Genomic DNA, 18950 nt, shown 5'->3' with positions numbered 1-18950 from the left:
TTGTTGTCTTTTTGGATAAAAAAAGACATACTTTGAATTCCAATAATTAAAGTATAATAAAAATTGAAACTTTAAATTTTAAAAATAATAAACACAAATTTGAATTAATATATAAGAAAATGCTCCACATTTGCGTTCTTTAATGTTATCTAAATTTAATATATTTTTTAAAATTAAGATGCATAAGAAGGATAATATCTAAATTCCTTGTGAGCCTTTCTGTATAATTTTGTATAACTATTATAATGGTGTGGCATCCACTAAAAAAAAAAACAGCAATTCACTTCTACATCCCAAAGCCTCATTACAAATTATTCTTTGAGAATTTGATACAATAAAATTTGACATTTTTATTTTAACTTTCTTTTGAACTCTACAATTCGAATTTTTCCCATTAAAAAATGTTGAACTTTTTTTCCACCTATATCATGTTTAAAATTCGAATTTTGAAAAAGTAATGGAGTATTAATACAGATATTTGCCATCAATTAATGCTGAATTTTTTTTCACCTATATTAAGTTTAAAATTCAAATTTTAAAAGTTAGTGGGATTTTTCTTAGCATAATACAGATGTTGTGCATCATAGTTTTTGGCTCTTCTCCAAAGTATAACTTTTAATGTCATTGAATGTTTGCTCTTTTTTTGAGTTAAAACTGATTCCTATTATCAATAACTTTAATTAAAAGCAATCCTTATTTCCTAGGCAAAAGAGAGACATAATAACAATAACAATACACTTGATAGCAAATGCGTTATTTGAGAAGCACCATTCAATAGTTGACATTCATTCCCTCAAAGACAGAACGAAGAAGCTGATTCTTTGAAGCTGAGTAAGCAGACTCTCATCAGTTGGAAGCCTCAGGTCATCCTTGGTGCCACCATTATCAGTAAGCAGGCTCACCTATAACACATCATTCAAGTAGAGTTTTAGATAATAGAAGCAAAATAAGATTAATGGGTGAATCAAAGGAATTGTCAATAGAAACTCACAGAACTGAAGAACGATGAAACATAATAAAAAGTGCATACATCACAATTGTGGGAAGAGGGCACAATATCTTCAAGCTTCTTGCCAGTGAAAATATCAATTCCAACAAAGTGGCACTTAGCATGACCATGCTTACCAGTCTTGGAAGTTGAAACTTCAACAACCTATCATAAAGAGAACCCATTGATAACCATAAATCAGTATCACAAAAACCATAAATCAGTATTACAAAAAGTGCCAAAAAGAGAACGCAGCCCAACACATTAAAAAAAAATCCACACAAAACAATCAAATACGCAAGCAAAAAGTCAATTAACATCGATTAGTTAGTTGCTTAAATGCACAAGTTCGAAATCTAAGAAAAGCAATTAACCACATGATAAAAAGAAAAACTCAAATCAATACAGGAAGCACAAACAAAAGCATAAAAAGGAACACCATATGGAATTTGAGATTTCAACGGATAACAATTTTTTTTCTTTTTACAGTGAGAACTGCTTGAAGACCAAAACCTAATCATCTAAATCAACAACACAAATAGATCTCAAAAGCCAAATTATCCAACACATACATGATCAGGACCAAAATCAATTACTAAACCCTAAAGAATAAAACAAACAAATCTAAATCAAATTAATCCAGCATCATTAAATAAAACAAACAATCAAACACCGAAAAACAAAAACATAAATTCCTCCAAAAAAAACAACAAAGCAGAATAGATTAATGATTTGATTCGATTGAAATCAAGAGTAAACAAAAAAAGAAGAAGAGACCTTGCAGGGGCGAGCCTTGATGACGATGTAACCGTTTTTGCGAATGGTGCCAGCTTGCTGAGGATAGGTCTTGGAGGCTCCGGCATCAGCCTTGGACTCAAAATGGTGTTCCTCGTCCGACATGTCTCAACTCGAAGATGAACATAAAGGCCAGCTTGCTGAACCAGCTTGATGAACTTAACCAAGTCGTACCTATCCTTAAAATAATACTGTTTTTTTTCTTCAAAATATATGCATAAAGAAATGGGTGAGCAGTGAGAAAAAATGGGTGAGCAGTGGAAAAATAATAAAGTAAAAAAGAAAAGAAAAAGAAAAGCATTTGCATTACATTTCCAGGAGAAGGCTCGTGTCCATTCCAAAAGTTAATGTAGGTTTGAATAACATCTAAGCCTCCATCTTTGGCCTTCTGAATAAGGTCTGGCCACATCTGCAATCACTCGGAGGCAATGAGAAACAGAAAGTTGTTTACTTTGTACACCAGATAAGTGAAAATTCTTTGGTGAATGAATGAAAAAACGGGAAGAATAACAAATTTGATGCAACATATATTGAAAGGAGTGATTGAGTGAGTGAGTACCTCAGGTGTGCTGATTCCTTGAGGCTGTATGTTTTAACTGATACTAATTTAAAGATAAAAAACTTTATATTTGGATGTACATATTACCTTTCTGTAGAGAGACAATACCACCATTCTTCAATTTTGAAAAATCCAAGGAATTAACAATACTTAATAGGGGACGATCATGAGGTAATCCCAACCTTGAGTGCAAGGATCTCCTAACTTCAACTGCAGAAAGCATGAACAATTCATAAATCATGACACGTGCAGATAAAATAAATGAAGTAGAGTGGTAAAAAAAATTACCCTATCCATGCCAGAGTTCAACACCATACCTTGCTTCAGTTCTGTCTCCCCAAAACTCAGTTCATAGAATACAGTTACTGGATGCAGAAGAAAAAAGAGAACAATAAGTATCAAACACATATGTGAGCCAAAAAAAAAGAAGAAAAAACATTACTATGAAACAACATTATAACTAAATAAATAATAAAAAGTTAAAAGACAAAAAAAATTAAACAGAAATTACGATTATATATTCTTCATAGAAACAAAATCAATTTCTTTCATGAATTTCTCCAGATCCTTGAAAATGGCGTGAAGAAAGTGGAAATGGCGTGAAGAAATTATTGAAAAATAATAATAAAAAATGGAAGAAAGAGGAGATAACCATATACACTCAAAAAAATGGCGTGAAAAATATCTTCAAAGAAATCAGAGATTCAAATGGTTCTAAGCATATCCACTCAAACTCGATCTAATCTGCAAAACGCAAAGGAACACTATAAGATGCAAAAAGAACAACAAAAAATGAGAAAAATTTGATTAAATCTGCACGAAAAGAGAACGATGAAGAACAGGAGAAAGAACTACGAACAAAAAAATTGTGCACTGATAAAAAACGACGAACAGATAAAAAAAGAACAACTAAGAACAGAAGAACAGGAGAAAGAAGAAGATGAGAAGGCGTTTAGGGTTTTGTTAAATGTTTAACAATTTCAATGAAAAAAGCAGTTGAACATTTACTGAGTTGTCAGTTTTCAAAATTTAAATTTTTCTCTTTTCTTCCACATTTAAAATTTGAAAAGGATTATGAGCTGTGTCCCAATAAAGATGAGAACAGATCTAAACCATTGATTTTGGACAGCAAATCGTGGCCATCAATTTTGAGTCCAGATTATAATTTTTTTTGAATTTTTTTATTCCCTGAATTACCCAAAAAGGAAACTTTTTGAATTTTGGAGTGCGAAAGCAAACACGTGTCAGAAAGAGGAGCAACCACGTGTCAGAAGTTGCCAAAAATGGCTTTCTCTTAGAATATAAGATGGATCCTAAATAGTAAACGGCCCTCTCTCTAACGTATGTACCAACAAGTGTTTGATGAAATGATTGTAATAAAATAACTTTATTAGTGCAGCGCTTTCAAGTGTAGTATTGTTCGTTGCTTGGGTCAGTGTCTCACTGTTGCTCCCTTTCACCTTTTATTTTTCTCCCGTGCTGGCGCGAGGCACTTTGTTAATCTGGTTCGCGGACTAACTGTTCGACGAAATGCCTGAGCAATGCATTCCCTCACTGCACCCTCTCCTTCCTTGCTCTTCTTCCCCCACTTGACCCCTTCTCTGTTTCCCCCACTTTTCTTCTCATTTGGCTCGAGGAGGAGGGTGCAGCGGTTCGCGGCTCTGAGCGAGCTCGGTTTGGTTCTGAGGAAGGGGAATTTCTACAAGGGTTGGTGCTGGTCTTGCTCTGGGTTCCTGAGGCGTTGCAAGGTTTGGGACGAGAGCGAGGGAGATTTCTCATCTCTGGAGTCGGAGATTTTGGAGTTCATGCAGAATTCCAAGAACCCAGAAGCGTTTCCCACCAAGGAAGAGCTGGTTGCTGCTGGGAGGATGGATTTGGCTGAAGCCATTGTCAACAATGGAGGCTGGCTTGCGTTTGGGTGGGATTTGAATGAAGGGTCCCGTGAAATTGACGATTTTGAAGATGAGAAAAGCAATGGAATTGACGGTAATGCAACTCGTAGATGGGCTTCTGGGGTTGCTTCTTCTTCTTCGGCTAACTCTTCTCAACCAGCTAAATCAGTGTGAGAATCCCATTATAATTATGCATCCTGTTTCCCACTTTACCGTGTTTGTGCATGTTTTAAATTTCTCTTGCATTCGAATGTTCGTGGCTTGTGTTGTATAGGGAATGCTTTAACGGGACTGACAAGGTTTTCGAAGCTTTTGATTTGTAACAGTTTGTCTACACCTTTAATCTTGCAGCATCGAGCAAATGTGTCAGTTTAGTTATGGTTATAAGTTTCTCCCTTTTTTTCTTTCTTGCCACTGTATTGTTCCTATCGTCGAATGGATGAATTAGATGCAACTTCGAGCGGTATCCTAAGTGTTATGTTCTGTTTAATAGGGAATTAGAAGCTGAGGAATCCGGCATTGAGGGTATATTGAATCGGCTGGAGAAAGAGAGAAGTAGTTCTTTTGGACTTGGCTTCAGAGAGAAAGAAGTTAGTATTTCTTCGGAAAAGAATGAAGATAAAGATGAATGGGATCATAGAACCACAACTGATACAGTAAGTAAATGTTATACCCTTCAAATTAGTGTCCATTAATATTTACATCATATGCCAAAAGTGAAAAAATCATGAGCTGATGTTGGAGTTCTGGAACATTTGAATATTGAAATTGTTTTTATTTAACATTCATATTTCCAATGTTTCTTCTGTTATATATTTCTACCTGTCCTTTAAGCTAATTAAATGAACCTTTCAATGGGCTGTTGTACTTCGAAATTGAGAGAGATCGAATTATAAATTTTGAAATACTGCCTGTGGTTCTCCTCACTCAATTGAAAATTTAAAATATTAATTTTGGTGTCTCATATGTTGTAAAGGTATCTGCTGACCTTAAAAATAGTAGCAGACCATCCTCACTGAACCCAACAAGCAGTCCTCTCAGTGGTTTCCAGACCAAACTTGATCAGCACAAATCTCAATTAGGTACTGATGATTCAAGAAACTCACTTAAGCCAGAGATGTGGAGAAGTTGGATTATTCAGAGGACTGGTTTTTTGGATGCAGATTTTGAAGGTAATATTTTGCATGTTCAGGTTGTGTCTTTCTTAGTATTGTAGTCAGGATCAACTGATATCTTTGTAATTATGACATACAGATGCTGAAATTGTTCCCAATGAAACTCAGAAAGGAGGTTTGAGTGATGTTTCAGGACAACCTGATATCCTCAAAATAAGTGAGTTTTCTTGTGAATCTATAAACAGAGAAACAGGATTAGGTTCTCTTGGTCGAAATGCAAATCACAACGACATAAAATCCCGTATCCAGCATCTGGAGTCAGAGCTATCCTCTGTACTTGACTTGTTGAGGTCTAGCACGGATAAAGTTACAATGCAGATGGTGAGTATAATAACATAATAAGCTAATTATGGGACTTGCCAGTAAATTACCTTAACAAAAAGAAAAGAAATAGCACAAGATTTACATGTTTGCTGCCTGAGAGAGTCTCACTAACCTATTATCTTACCATGCCGGGGGTGGGGCAATGGTGGGAAGGGTGTAGTGATCTTAGTTTACAAATTAGCGAGAAGAAAAATAAGGAGATCAGAATTTGATGCATCTCTATTCGGGAGGGAGCAGAGGAGGCATAGTCTAGTACTGCAGTTTTTTAATTATTCATTTAAAAAAACACTAGTGCGGTTAGTTTATCTCATTTGTTGCATTTCTTATGCATTGTGATAAGTAACCACACAAAACCAAGGGAATCGTTAAAGGATACAAACACAGTCTGTTTATCAATTTTATCTTATAATATATATTAAATGGGATATATCAAACAATGTGAATGCACTAAAACTGTCAGCAATAAGTCTATCCAATATTTTTTATGAAAGAAGCTTAATTTTTGCTTCTTTATCCAATTTTGGAAACCTTTCATCTGTTGGGCATCTCTCTTTCTCTCTCAGGTCTTAGCACATATTTACACACATCTGCTGTGTAAATGGATTGACTGGTGTTAATGAAGAGTTTTACAAGCTCCCTTGGTTGATAAGCCAAGAAGAATTCAGTTCTTAGTATATTTAAGGCATTGAACAATTTTTATATGATTTATTAGTTGTAGGAGTAGCTACTAGCTACCACACATTAGTTTTGTTTACTGCAAAGAAGCTAGAAGAATAGAGTGGGATAGATTGGTGAATGGTGTGTCTTAGAACAAATAGGATGAAAGCTATAAGCAATGTAGAGGGTTAGATCCGTTTTTCGTCCTATATTTCAGATGACCCATTTTTAGTCATTTTCCTCAATATCTCCCTTTATTTCTTTCTTTACCTCTCCCTCTCTTTTTTTCTTTTCTTTCTCTTTTTACTCTTTTTTTTTTCTTCTCGTATTTATTTATTTTCTTTTTCTTCCTTTATTTTTATTTCTTTAATTTTTTTATTTCTTTTTCTCTTATATTTTTTTTTCTCTTATTTATCTTTATTTTTTTAATTGTTTATTGCTATTTTTAATTTCTAGTGTTATTTTTATTTTTTAAATTTTTTTTTTTTTTTTGCCTCAATCTTTTCGTAGTTTTTATTTGGATTCATCTAGTACCGATCACAACTAATTTGGGATAAATATATTATTGATGTTGAGTTTTTCATATACTGCTAACACTAATATGAATGCCTCCTCAGGATCCTGAACTAGTCCTGATTTGCCTGCTGTATATTCTTCAATAGGAACAGAAGAGCTCGTCTGATGATCTAGCAGAGCTTTCTGATGCTTGGGAATTCCAGGAAAATGAGATCATGAATGCTCAGGATAGACTGCGATCAATACGGGCTAATTTGGCAGTGTTAGAAGGAAAGATGGCATTGGCAATAATGTATCCTCTGACACCATTCAAAAAATGTCAATTATATATATTACCTAAATCTTGACAATACCACATTCTTTTCTCTCAGGGATGCACACAAGATAGTCAAAGAGAAACAGGAGAGGATCAATAATGCCCGCAGAGCTTTGCAAACTCTGAAGACTACTTGCGTAGTTTGGCCTAATACTGCTTCAGAAGTATTTTTAGCTGGATCATTTGATGGTTGGTCCACCCAGGTCCAATCTCTTTCTGAGAACTTTCAGTTAGATTATAATAGAAATTAATGTATCATGCAATACCGTGTGCATAGATGCACTAAAACTATGAGGTTAAGTATTGAACGGACAGTATTGCATTGCAGAGAAAGATGGAGAAGTTAAGTACTGGTTTATTTTCTGTGTGCTTGCAGCTGTATCCTGGAAAATATGAGGTTAGTCGTATTTTATCAACTAATGATTTCTTAAACCTGATGGTGTTGTGCCCAATAAGATATATGGAGCAGGCATTTTTATGATTTGGTTTTCTTTTTCAGATCAAGTTCATTGTTGATGGTGAATGGAAAATTGATCCGTTGCGCCCGGTTGTTAACAATAATGGCTATGAGAATAATCTTCTCGTCATTCATGATTGAAGTAACAGAAAGAATAAGCACGACACAGTATCTGGAGAACAAGAGGATGACATGCATTAGGTTAGTCAACCAATTTTTTCTTTTTTCCATATTTTCACTAGTGTACAAAATACACAGTGAGTAGTTCAGTGATTCTTTACCCTAGCACTTGTATAACTTCTGGAAGTAGATCTCTTGACTGATTACAAACTAATCCCATTTAGTCAGTTTTAGCATGTTCAATATAATTGTGTAATCGGTGCCGCACCGTAGCAAATTATACGAGTCCTGTTGGTAAATAGAGTCCATAACCACTTTCACTGGTTTCAATGGTCTTCTTCGCTTGCTTTCTGACTAATTGTAAAAGATGAGAAACGGTTCGTCTATGCATAATTTTACTGTTTTAGAAGTTGAGGCATCCATGCTTTAAGACCCACTTATTTTTTCATTCTCTCTAAATAATATTTATAAAAGCAATCTATCAAGTGAAAGTTTAAGATCCTGAATATAGGTAATCAAATGTTGGCGAGGGTGGACGGCGAGGGTAGAAGAAAACACTGGTTTCAAATCCCAGTCAAATCGAAACGATTATAATGATAGGGGAATTGTTTTCTTATGTTACATAAGATAAAAACACTTTCCTACACTCACATATAAAGAAATGGGACCCATTTATACATTTTCTCTCTCCCATATTCTCTCTCATCTCTCCTCTACATATGTGTGTAGGAAATTTTTGTTATCTTATGTAACATAAGAAAATAATTTCCCATAATTATAATAGAAAACCGAAAATTATAATAGGAGTGCTTTTCCTTTCATACTCTCTCGGAAGAAAGACAGTATTAAATGGACTAAGAGCCTGATTGGATGAGTTTTTTCTTTCTCCAAAAGTTACCTTTTTTAAGGAAAAAAAAAACTTCTAAAAAATCCGAGTTACAAGGAAAATGATATGGTGAGTGGCTACACGCTTAAATTGACGGGTTGAAGTCCAGTGAGGAATCTCATAGCCATGTTCTGTGAAACATGCCTCTGAAGGCTACTGATGATCATTGCCGCCTCCAGCCTACACTCTCAATAATAATCCATAAATTGGCAAGACTTGAATTGCTTTCCTCCATTAGTTTGTTAGATTGAGAAGCTAACCATATCCATGTTCACGTTCCTTCTCCTTCCTCCTTCCAGTGCAATGCAGCCTGAATCCAAAATAGCACTTGAGAAGCAGAAGACTTCTTGATAAATATCATTTTATACACTGCCACTGAAAGTACCTAGATAATAACAAAACTTCTTTTGGCATGCATGTCAAGTTAGGGTGTTATCCAGTTTGAGAAGAATCTAGGGCATGGATAAAGCAAACGTGAACCCACTTCCACAGTAAACTCTGATTGATGTAGCTTCATTCAGATCACAACCGAGATTTACTGTAACAGGACTGATTCGGTCACAAGTATCCCCTAGGCCAAGTTGACCATGCTCACCCCAACCCCATGTCTTTAGTTCTCCGTTCTCTAAAAATAAGAATGAAGTCAGCACCTTTATGTAATTGTAAACTTGCAGAAAAGCAATAATAGAACTACTTACCTGTGACCAGAACGGAATGCTCAGCTCCAGTAGCAATATCAGCAATCTTCGTCTCATCAAGGCCAGGGACTTTCTCCAATCTGGCTTCTCTTAACTCTACTACAAAATAATAAAGCATAAGGTAATGCTATTTAAACAACATTTTACATAACACGAAATCTCGCATTTTTCTTACACCATTAAATTTACATCTGAATTTATGCAGCTTTAAACCATTTTTTTTTCACAAATTTACATCTATCTTAATAGACACATTAGTTGCCTCTTTTGGTTCTCGACTCCATAATAGTTGTCGAATTGCCCATATGGTACTTCCCAAAAGATAAATTTAAGTTTCCAAGACTTTATTTGCATTTTCCCAATATATATGAATTATCAGTAAAGTGGCCAAGGCCACGGTGATGATGACAGCGCATAGACAACTTAAATCTAGTAATATAACTGACATTCTGAAGGATTAAAGATGTATGCAACAAGAGAGTACGTAAATTATGATGTTTTTAAAGTCCAACAGTAACTCAAATGCATTACCAGCTAACTGCTTTGGTGGGCTCATATTCTGAAGATCACTAAGCACTCCAAGGTGGTTGCCGCCAACCATATAAACCTCCCCCTCACCTATACACCCAAATTTAACAACAAAATGCACACTTCTTAAACAGGGAAGTGAGAGAACGGAAGAAATCATAAGATTTTGGTATATAGTGTCAATAAATACCAGTCATAGCTAAAGCATGGTTCCATCCCAGAGTGGCTTTGGTAAAATTCAATGTAGTGTTTAAGCATTGAGGAAAGTGAGCATCTTCAAAGCCCTTGAAGCCTCTTCCCCAGGTGTAAAGATGCCCATCCACTGCTGCAACAACAACAACCAAAAAAGAGAGATGATAATGGAACTACTTATTGAAGAATATAATGCCACTTTTAGCCAACTATTTTTTTTATATGAATGTCACCAGTACCTATTCTATATGACTGACAATTGAGGAAAATGTAAATCACACATATCATGCAAGGAGGTGGTAGATTTACCAGATACTGCAGCACTATGATCTCCATTTGCAGCAATTTCAACTATTTCCACATCTTCAAAACCACTAACAACTTTAGGAAGATTAATAGATTTGATCCTATCTTTGGAGACACCCAGTTGACCACGCTTCCCGGAGCCAAATCCATAAACTTGATTTAATGGACAATCTGCATCACTATGACCTTTGGTAATTGAGAAGGAGCAAGATTGCAGTCTAAAGTAAGAGATAAACACACATTCTTACAGAAACAGAAACTCAAGCAGTCTAAGCAACAACTTCATCAACCAATCCAATACCTTTTAACAAGACAAGGGAATGGCGCATGCCACATGCAACCTGTGCAACATGCTGATTAACAAAGCATGACACTTTGATAGGGGAACAATGTGAGGCATAATCCCCATGCCCAAGTTGACCAAACGAGCCATCCCCACAAGTGAACAGGCACCCAGTATCTGGAAACCAATCAAGAACAAATCAAAAGGAAAAATTATTAACTCTTTCAAGCTTCAACTGCTAAGGAACCTCAACTATTCACTTTACAAACACAGTGGAGATAAAAACAGCAGAGTGCAAACCTGAAACAAAACCAGAGTGGCTCCAACCAGCAGAGACATGGGTTATGATGTAGCCGTCCAATGATGTTACAGTCTTGGGATACAAGGCGTTATTAACAACCTTCCCATGGCCTAGTTGGCCAGAATTGCCCCTACCCCATGACAGTACTTTCCCATCTTCATTTTTTATTTTTTATTTTTAATATTAACATCAACATAAAGGGCAAATTAAAATAGGAAAAAAAGAGAGGATATTTTATATTTTTAGTGTGAGAAACAAAGATGGGGTAGATACCAGAGGTCAAGGCGATGACGTGAGCGCCGCCGCATGCAAGGGAGGAGATGGAGGAGAGAGAGGGTTGGTGAAGGAGTTGAGGGAAGTGGTCGTCCTGAAGCTTGTTGGTTCCTAATTGCCCCTCGGTTCCAGCACCCCAACTCCATAGTCGTTGTTGTTGTGATTCATCCTTATCATCTTCCTTCTCTGATTTTTTCCATTGTTCATCTTCTTCCATCACTACCTTCGCTGCTCTCTGTTCGGTTCTGTTACTGTTATTCCACGAAACAGAGACCATACCTAATACGCTGTTCTATTGTTTTTCTTCTATGTTCTTTTTGTAATTGATACTTTAGAAAGAAAGAAAAAATTATTTCATTATCTCATACAAAAACAAAAAAAATAAAAAAATTTACGAAAAAAATAAAGAAGATTTCATCTATTTTTATGTATGTTACGTAAAATAATTATCTTCCTCAATATTTGAGAAATAAGATTTTTTTTCCCTGTCGACGTAGTTTAAATTCAAAAGTTCTTACAAAATAAAGTTTAGATATTTGTTCTTCGCATAATTGAGTTGATAATTTATTATTTTTTTGAAAACAAAAATTCGATAGTACATGAGATGAGATAATGATGAACGTAGAATCAGGCAATTAGCCCTTCAAAGAATTTTAAATTGTAATTTGAGGATAGTGAATATAAAACGGTGAAGGGTTAGGTTATGTAATTAACCACCGTTCTATTTAAAATTTAACTAAGTAAACTTACCTCGTGGTTTCATATTTAAATTGTATATAACTACGCATTTCGTAAAAAGTAGGCACGTATTATCTTTATAAATGAATAAAAAATATTTCCGTATCTCAAATTAATATAAGAAATTAAACAATATATAGATGAAGAAATATATGTAAACCTCCAAAAAAAAATAAATAAATAAATAAATAAATATATATATATATATATATATCTACAACGGACTGCACACTGATCCAAACACTTGTTGCCAATTTGTTGAACCATCGTTAGCTTCCTCAAAGTATTGCTTAATGCTAAATGATTCTGTCAGAAAAAAAGCTAATTCTACACATATTAATAACACAGTTTATTTATATTCTCTCGAAAGATAACATGTATTGAATAAATAGTATATATTTAATTATAAAACATATTTTACAATGTATGCATTTAATAATGTGTCATGGAAAAAGATTTATTTCTTATTTCTATCAATTTATATTATGAAATTGCCTATTATTTCCCTAAAAAAACAAAAACAAAAATTATTTTATTTTATTTTTAGAAAATTGTTTCAACGGTGTCTTCACCCAAAAGTCAAAGACTAATTCTCTCGAGGTGCAGAAATCACGCAATTGTAGGTACAACCTCTACTAACAAAGCCTTTTCTATACACACGGCCATAAATCTAATCCCAATCAACATATTTAAAGGACCCAACCTATGTAACACCGATACCGACACGAGACACGACACTCTGACACATTAATTCTAAAAAATGTTAGATTTCGACACGTTGGACACGTTTTGATATTAAATATTATTTTTAATTTATGTAGTGTATAGTATAGTATATTTAATACTCAATAATTTAATAAAAGAATGAAGTTAAACTTCTAACACTCATTAATTTTGCATAGAAACATAATATATCCCAAATATTTATATTAAACTCAATAAAATGATAATCGTAATCCAACGAATCTAATAGTTGAAATTAAAAACGCAACGCAACGCAACCTTTGAACCTTTTTTTGAGTCTCTACAATGCGTGATAGAGTGTCGGGGAGTGTCGGACACGATACGTCAGAGTTTTTGAAGTGTCGGTGCTTCATAGGACCCAACTATTTAGCAACTATACTGAACTTTATTGGTACAAAAATAATTTTATTAAACAATTTCTAATTGACCTTCGTGATCAAATCAAATTTGTAACCAATGTAAAAAAAAAATATCATTTCTTTCTAAACTAAAATAATCGGTTTGATGTATCTTATGTAATAGGAGATAAAATTATCTCTATACACACATAAAAACATATGTGGGCCATATGAAAAGAAAAGGATTCTTTACAGGTTTGATGTTTCTTATATAATAGAAAATAAAATTATCTCTTATAAAAACATAAAAATATATGAAATTCGTGTGGAGCCATATAAAAAGAAAAGGAAAAAAAAATAAACTTTATCCATTTTTAATTTTTATATATATGTAAGAAATAATTTTAGGTTTATTTTTTCTGAGTGACTGCAAATAACTTATCTACATTAAGCCAAAACAATTTCGTTTTGAGACGAAAATTAAAGTATTTTTTAATTTTAATTTATTTTAAATTTAGAATAATTTTTATCATTATAATTTTTTAATCTTTCAACTCAAAATAATATTATTTTGAAAATAAATACAAATAACTTATGAAATATTTTTATCCCCTCTAAAACCAAAATAACATTGAGAGCAATCTTTGTTCACAAAAAAGCAATGAGGAAAAACCGGAGCGTCAAATAAATTGAAGAAAAGAAAAAAAAAATGGTCAACTGCAAACTTTTGAATTGAAATTTATGTGAGCAATCATAGAAGAACATCTTAAATTTTCAAATCCAAAGAATCGACACGAGAACACAAGGTAAAACCAACTATTTACCACATTACATTTATGATGTAGACAATAAACATCACAATCACAAACTAAATTACATAATAACCTTCCATAAATTACCTTCCCTCCGGAACATACTCAAGAAAAAGAGAAAAACTACAAGTCTACAAAGATCTAAATCCCAAATTCGAAGCATTAATACAAAAAAAAGAAAACCCTATAAAATTACTGATTTTCAGAGTTACAAGATATCATCATAAGCAACAATTTCTCTACCCCTGAAAGGCACTTCTAGAACTGAGCTACCTGAGCTATCCTCACTTCTTTTGGTATTCCCTATAGCTGAAGCGAGTCTATGACCTCTTCCATGCCTGCTCAATGGTACCTCAGCACGCACAAGCTTTGACGTTGACCCTTTATCCTTGTTATTACCAACTCCTTCCCTCCACATGGCTAAAGGATCGGTTGCCCACAACACCTGAACCTGTTACATACAACAATCTCCTTCAAATTTCACACATAAGTACTATAACAATGCAATTAAACCCCTTTCTCCCAATTTTACATGAAATATACTAAACAGAAATCTTTGGTTGGTTAACCAAAATTCTAAACAATTAGGCAGAAAATTTGTCAATTGTGTTCAATTTCAGGCTTTATCATTGTTATCTTCAACTTCTAACCATCAAATTTTCATCAAGCCCAAAACAATTGCACTGAAAATTTGTCAGTCGTGTTCAATTTTACGCTTCATCGTTTCAAAACATCATTAAAATTTTAAACAATTGCAATGAAAATTTGTTAATTTTGACAACGAAATTGCCGGATTTTCAAATGCGGATTCTGAAACCCTAGGTGAGAAACGAAAAAAGGAAACACCTTTTTGGAGTTAACGGTGATTCCGAAATGAGGGTCGAGGCCGGCGGCGATGGCAGCGTCGGCGGAGTCCTTATTCCGGTAGGTGACGTAGCCGACGGCATCACCGTCGATGCGTATGCGGGAGATGGGGCCGTAGATCTCGAATCGGGACTTGAGATCTAAGACGGAGCAGTCTAGAGAGAGGCCCATGACGACCACCGCGGACGGCGGCGCAGGCCTCGTCGTGGGCATATCCTCCACCGGGGGTTCCGGCAGGGGGCGGCGGCGCTTGGCGGCTTGGCGGGAAAAGTAGGGTTTGTCTCTCTTGCGACTCATAGTGTTGTGTGAGAGAATAGCTGAGATACAGCGTACGCAAAGTGATAACAAAAGTACAATGTGAAACACAACACAAGCGCAGTTTTAAGTTTTAACTAACGGAGATAGATACTCAATCTTAAAAGAATAAAATATCCACTTTTTTATATTTATTTTACTTATAATATGAGATTGTGATCTAATATGTTAAAAGAGGAGTAAATATAATAGATATGAAAAGATATAGACACAATATATTATCCCAAATAAAAATAAAGTGTATGATTATGTTTGGCACTCTAGACTTTTCAACTTTTTTGAATAAAAATGAAATATAAATAGAGAAGAGAAAATAGTTTCATTACATAAAAAAAAATGCAACAAAATTTCATAAGTGATTGAGTGTGAATGTGAAATGAATCAAGATTTATATTTGGTTAAGGAAAAGTTATATACATTTTGAAATAAATGAAAAAAAAGATCTATTTTATTAAGTGATTTATTAAATAATAGAGAATTGTGGAAAGGACCTATTAAAATATATGAAAAGTATTTTATAATATCATGATTGTATTTAAGAATATTTTATAGTATTATTAGATGATTTCATATGATTAGTTTTCCTATTTTCTTATAAGGATTAACGTTTTTTTTGTCACGGTTATCTCCTGTAATCCCAAAATGATATTTTTTGGGGGTTTAAAATTAAAAAAAAAATGATGTTTTAGTAAATTTTATGATATAAGAGGAAAGTAAAAAAATTTAAAATACCCTTTATTTTTAATTGTAAACCCCAAAACATTATCGTTTTGGGATTGCAATAGATAATGGGGAAGGTTATACTTACAACCTATTCTCTTTACAACCTCTTACAACCATATATCTTAACCGTTGATTTCCGTCAATCAACGGTTAAGATTTTCGCAAATTAAATTTATTAACTAATTATTAAATCACAATAAATGATAACCGTTGATTGACGGAAATCAACGGTTAAGATATATAGTTGTAAGAGGTTGTAAAAAAAATAAGTTGTAAGTATAACCTTTCCCATAGATAATTTAATCTCTTTTTGCTGGAGAAATACTATTCTCTTTCTTATATTAATGATTTTTTTTAAGAGTTTCCAACTTAGTGTAAATAATTGTTTTGTCTTTTGTACCATTTCATATTGGGGGTTTAGTGCGTCCTGTTATAGGATTAACTTTGGGCTTCCTGCAGAAACAACCTTTGCGTGGGACCCGCTATTTTTAGAAGAAGAAAAAAATCAAAAAGTGTGACACGCCTTTCGATGTGTCAGCAGGATGGAACTTTATCTTTCATGCAACATAATAGTTGCATTTCCCTTTCATATTAGCGTCGTTCAAAGAATTGGCCAGTTCACGTGTTTATCGCGTTAAATTGCGCTCTTTGACAGCAAACACATTGTTTTCGTATTTTAGGGATAACTTTAGTTATTCTCGTCTGATTAATGTGATCTTGTCTCATTGAAAGATAAAAGAAAGATATATAACTTCTATGAAAAACACAGATGTGTCAGCAGGATGGAACTTTATCTTTCATGCAACATAATAGTTGCATTTCCCTTTCATATTAGCGTCGTTCAAAGAATTGGCCAGTTCACGTGTTTATCGCGTTAAATTGCGCTCTTTGACAGCAAACACATTGTTTTCGTATTTTAGGGATAACTTTAGTTATTCTCGTTTGATTAATGTGATCTTGTCTCATTGAAAGATAATCTTGTCTCATTGAAAGATAAAAGAAAGATATATAACTTCTATGAAAAACACAAGATCTAAATCCATCATCTTTGATACGAAAAATCGGCCAGCAAACATCTTTAGGGAGATTTTCACTAAACTGTTTCTCCTTATTTATCACATTAAGTCCTTCTAACTTAATTATTGGTACAATTCAACTCAATTGTCCTACAAAAGAAAACAAATTTTTTTTACATGAGTAAATAATTCAAAGCTAATGTTTTTTGACCAAATAACTTTAAATTTTTATGCTTTTGATATCTAGATATAAAAGTGATTTTAGTACTTAAAAATATGATAAACTATGAGTTTATCACTCTTTTATATCATTTTGTATTGTATTAATCACATCAATCTATAATATATTTCTATCTATTATTCTCTTCATCTCCTTCCTCCCTCTATACCCATATCCCAATAATCTCATCAAGATTATTTACCAATTTGTAAAAAGCTTGAGTCTGCTTAAGAATAGAGTTTTAGGTGAATGAATCTAATTAATTTAAGACATACAACTTTGCAACATATAAACAATTACAAAAATAAAACCATTCATTTTGAAAAAGAATGGAGGTTGTACAAGCTTTATAGGGAGATCTAGGAACAATGAACAATTGATTGAACAATACTTTCATTTACCATCGGTGCTAATGTTGGCGTGTTTAGGTAATACAACTGTCACAAATACCTTCTTTTAAAAAAAAAAAACAATGTGACATTGAAATTTTATAGATCACTGTCAACCTCATTCCAATTATTCTTTAGCTAAACACCGTATAGATTTACCTAGAGAATCTATTTTCATTGTGATATATAAGGTCGCCTATCTATCCACATATAGAAATAACATATTTTTCTTATTTTGATCAATGACCAAATAAATTTACCTAGACTTTTTTTTGCAAGCAAAATTTGAGGCTACTAAAGTGATCCAATAGCTCTTTAAATTTGTCAAGACTAAGTTTAGTGTTATTATTAAGACTACCAAAATACCATAATGACACAATTCCATGAAAGATGAATAGGTTTAGAAATCTAATTATAATTGAGTTTTAGTTCCACATCTCCTTAATAAATGCACCATTGAGTTCAAATGGGTGTATTAAGTTAATTATCATCAAGATAAGGTTGGTAGTTGATGAGCCTTTAATAAAATATCTAAACTTATTAGTTAGGAAGTAGTTATATATAGATGTTTAGGGTGTGGTTTCTTTAGACATGGATTGAGTGAATTTGGAGTGAGATTTGGGGAAAGATCTATAGAGATATCTTGAAACCTAGGTATGTTGGCTTTGAGGGGGAGTTGATGTCTTTTCGATTTATTTTCTGCCATTAGTATTTGTAAAGAGCTTGTCTCCATTTATATTTTTCATCAATTTACAATCAAATTAAATGTTATGCTTCGTTACATCAATTTTTCTGATACCAAAGTGATAGAACCAAAAAAATAACACTAAATTTGAATGTAAATTGATGAAAAACATAAATGGAGACTAGCTCCTTCACAGAAAATAAACCCAAAAGACCTCAACTCACCCTCAAAGCCAACATACCTAGACTTCAAAAGATCCCTAGAGATCCTTCCCCAAATCCCACTCCAAATTCACTCAATCCATGCCTAAAGAAACCACACCCTAAGCATTTATATATAACTATTTCCTAACTAAGGGGAAAGATTCGTTTACAAATTTTTTTTACAAAATTTTGCAAATTACACTATGTACTTCCGGGAGAATATAGTGTAACCTAGGTGTTCTCCCAGGAGATCATAGTGTAGTTTGTAAGAGTTTGTAAAAAAAAAATTTGTAAATATAACTCTCCCCTAACTAATTGGCTTGGATATTTTATCAAAGGCCCTTCAGTAATTAAACGTTACAATCAACAAGTTAGTCTAAACTTTATTAAGACATTTTCTCCTATTACTAAGTTATCCACTATATCAGTTTTGTTTTCATTGGTCGACTGCTATCAATGGCTGATCTCTTTATCGAGTATATATTATTTATGTTTTCTTACATGGTGTATTGTTTGAGAAAATTTACATGGAATTACCTTTGGGTTATCCTAGAGAAGGGGAGGATGTTGTTTGCAACTAGTTAAGGTTGTGTTTGGTGCACATTAAGAAATAACATAAGTTTAATAACACAGAAGA

At 33.5% G+C, this 18950-nt stretch overlaps 3 protein-coding genes across 3 annotated transcripts; 1 reads left to right on the top strand and 2 right to left on the bottom strand.

Annotated features, from left to right (window-relative positions):
* Positions 1 to 785: 785 nt before the first annotated feature.
* Positions 786 to 1895, bottom strand: LOC133296927 (eukaryotic translation initiation factor 5A-4-like). Its single transcript, XM_061495968.1, has 3 exons — positions 1766 to 1895; positions 992 to 1153; positions 786 to 902 (listed from the first exon to the last, which is right to left on the bottom strand). Exons 1-3 carry the CDS (start codon positions 1886 to 1888, stop codon positions 786 to 788), a joined length of 402 nt encoding a protein of 133 aa, XP_061351952.1. The 5' UTR covers positions 1889 to 1895.
* Positions 1896 to 3805: 1910 nt separating this feature from the next.
* Positions 3806 to 8115, top strand: LOC133296928 (protein PTST homolog 2, chloroplastic). Its single transcript, XM_061495969.1, has 8 exons — positions 3806 to 4404; positions 4728 to 4890; positions 5211 to 5406; positions 5489 to 5730; positions 7053 to 7198; positions 7278 to 7425; positions 7551 to 7619; positions 7722 to 8115. The coding sequence occupies exons 1-8, from the start codon at positions 3884 to 3886 to the stop codon at positions 7818 to 7820; spliced, it is 1584 nt and encodes a 527-aa protein (XP_061351953.1). The 5' UTR covers positions 3806 to 3883; the 3' UTR covers positions 7821 to 8115.
* A 507-nt stretch (positions 8116 to 8622) lies between these two features.
* LOC133296926 (ultraviolet-B receptor UVR8-like) lies at positions 8623 to 15125 on the bottom strand. Its single transcript, XM_061495967.1, has 11 exons — positions 14745 to 15125; positions 14111 to 14349; positions 12749 to 12757; positions 11219 to 11517; positions 10993 to 11148; positions 10711 to 10869; positions 10413 to 10580; positions 10102 to 10233; positions 9915 to 10001; positions 9384 to 9479; positions 8623 to 9310 (listed from the first exon to the last, which is right to left on the bottom strand). Exons 1-11 carry the CDS (start codon positions 15057 to 15059, stop codon positions 9138 to 9140), a joined length of 1833 nt encoding a protein of 610 aa, XP_061351951.1. The 5' UTR covers positions 15060 to 15125; the 3' UTR covers positions 8623 to 9137.
* Between the last annotated feature and the right edge of the window lie 3825 nt (positions 15126 to 18950).

This window comes from Gastrolobium bilobum, unplaced genomic scaffold (assembly GCF_033153095.1).
Source record: "Gastrolobium bilobum isolate Gb01-03AN ecotype WA unplaced genomic scaffold, APGP_CSIRO_Gbil_v1 utg16414, whole genome shotgun sequence".
In the NCBI taxonomy this organism is placed as follows: Eukaryota; Viridiplantae; Streptophyta; class Magnoliopsida; order Fabales; family Fabaceae; genus Gastrolobium; species Gastrolobium bilobum.
Note: the sequence above shows the minus strand (reverse complement) of the source record. Positions and strands in the feature narration are given on the sequence as shown.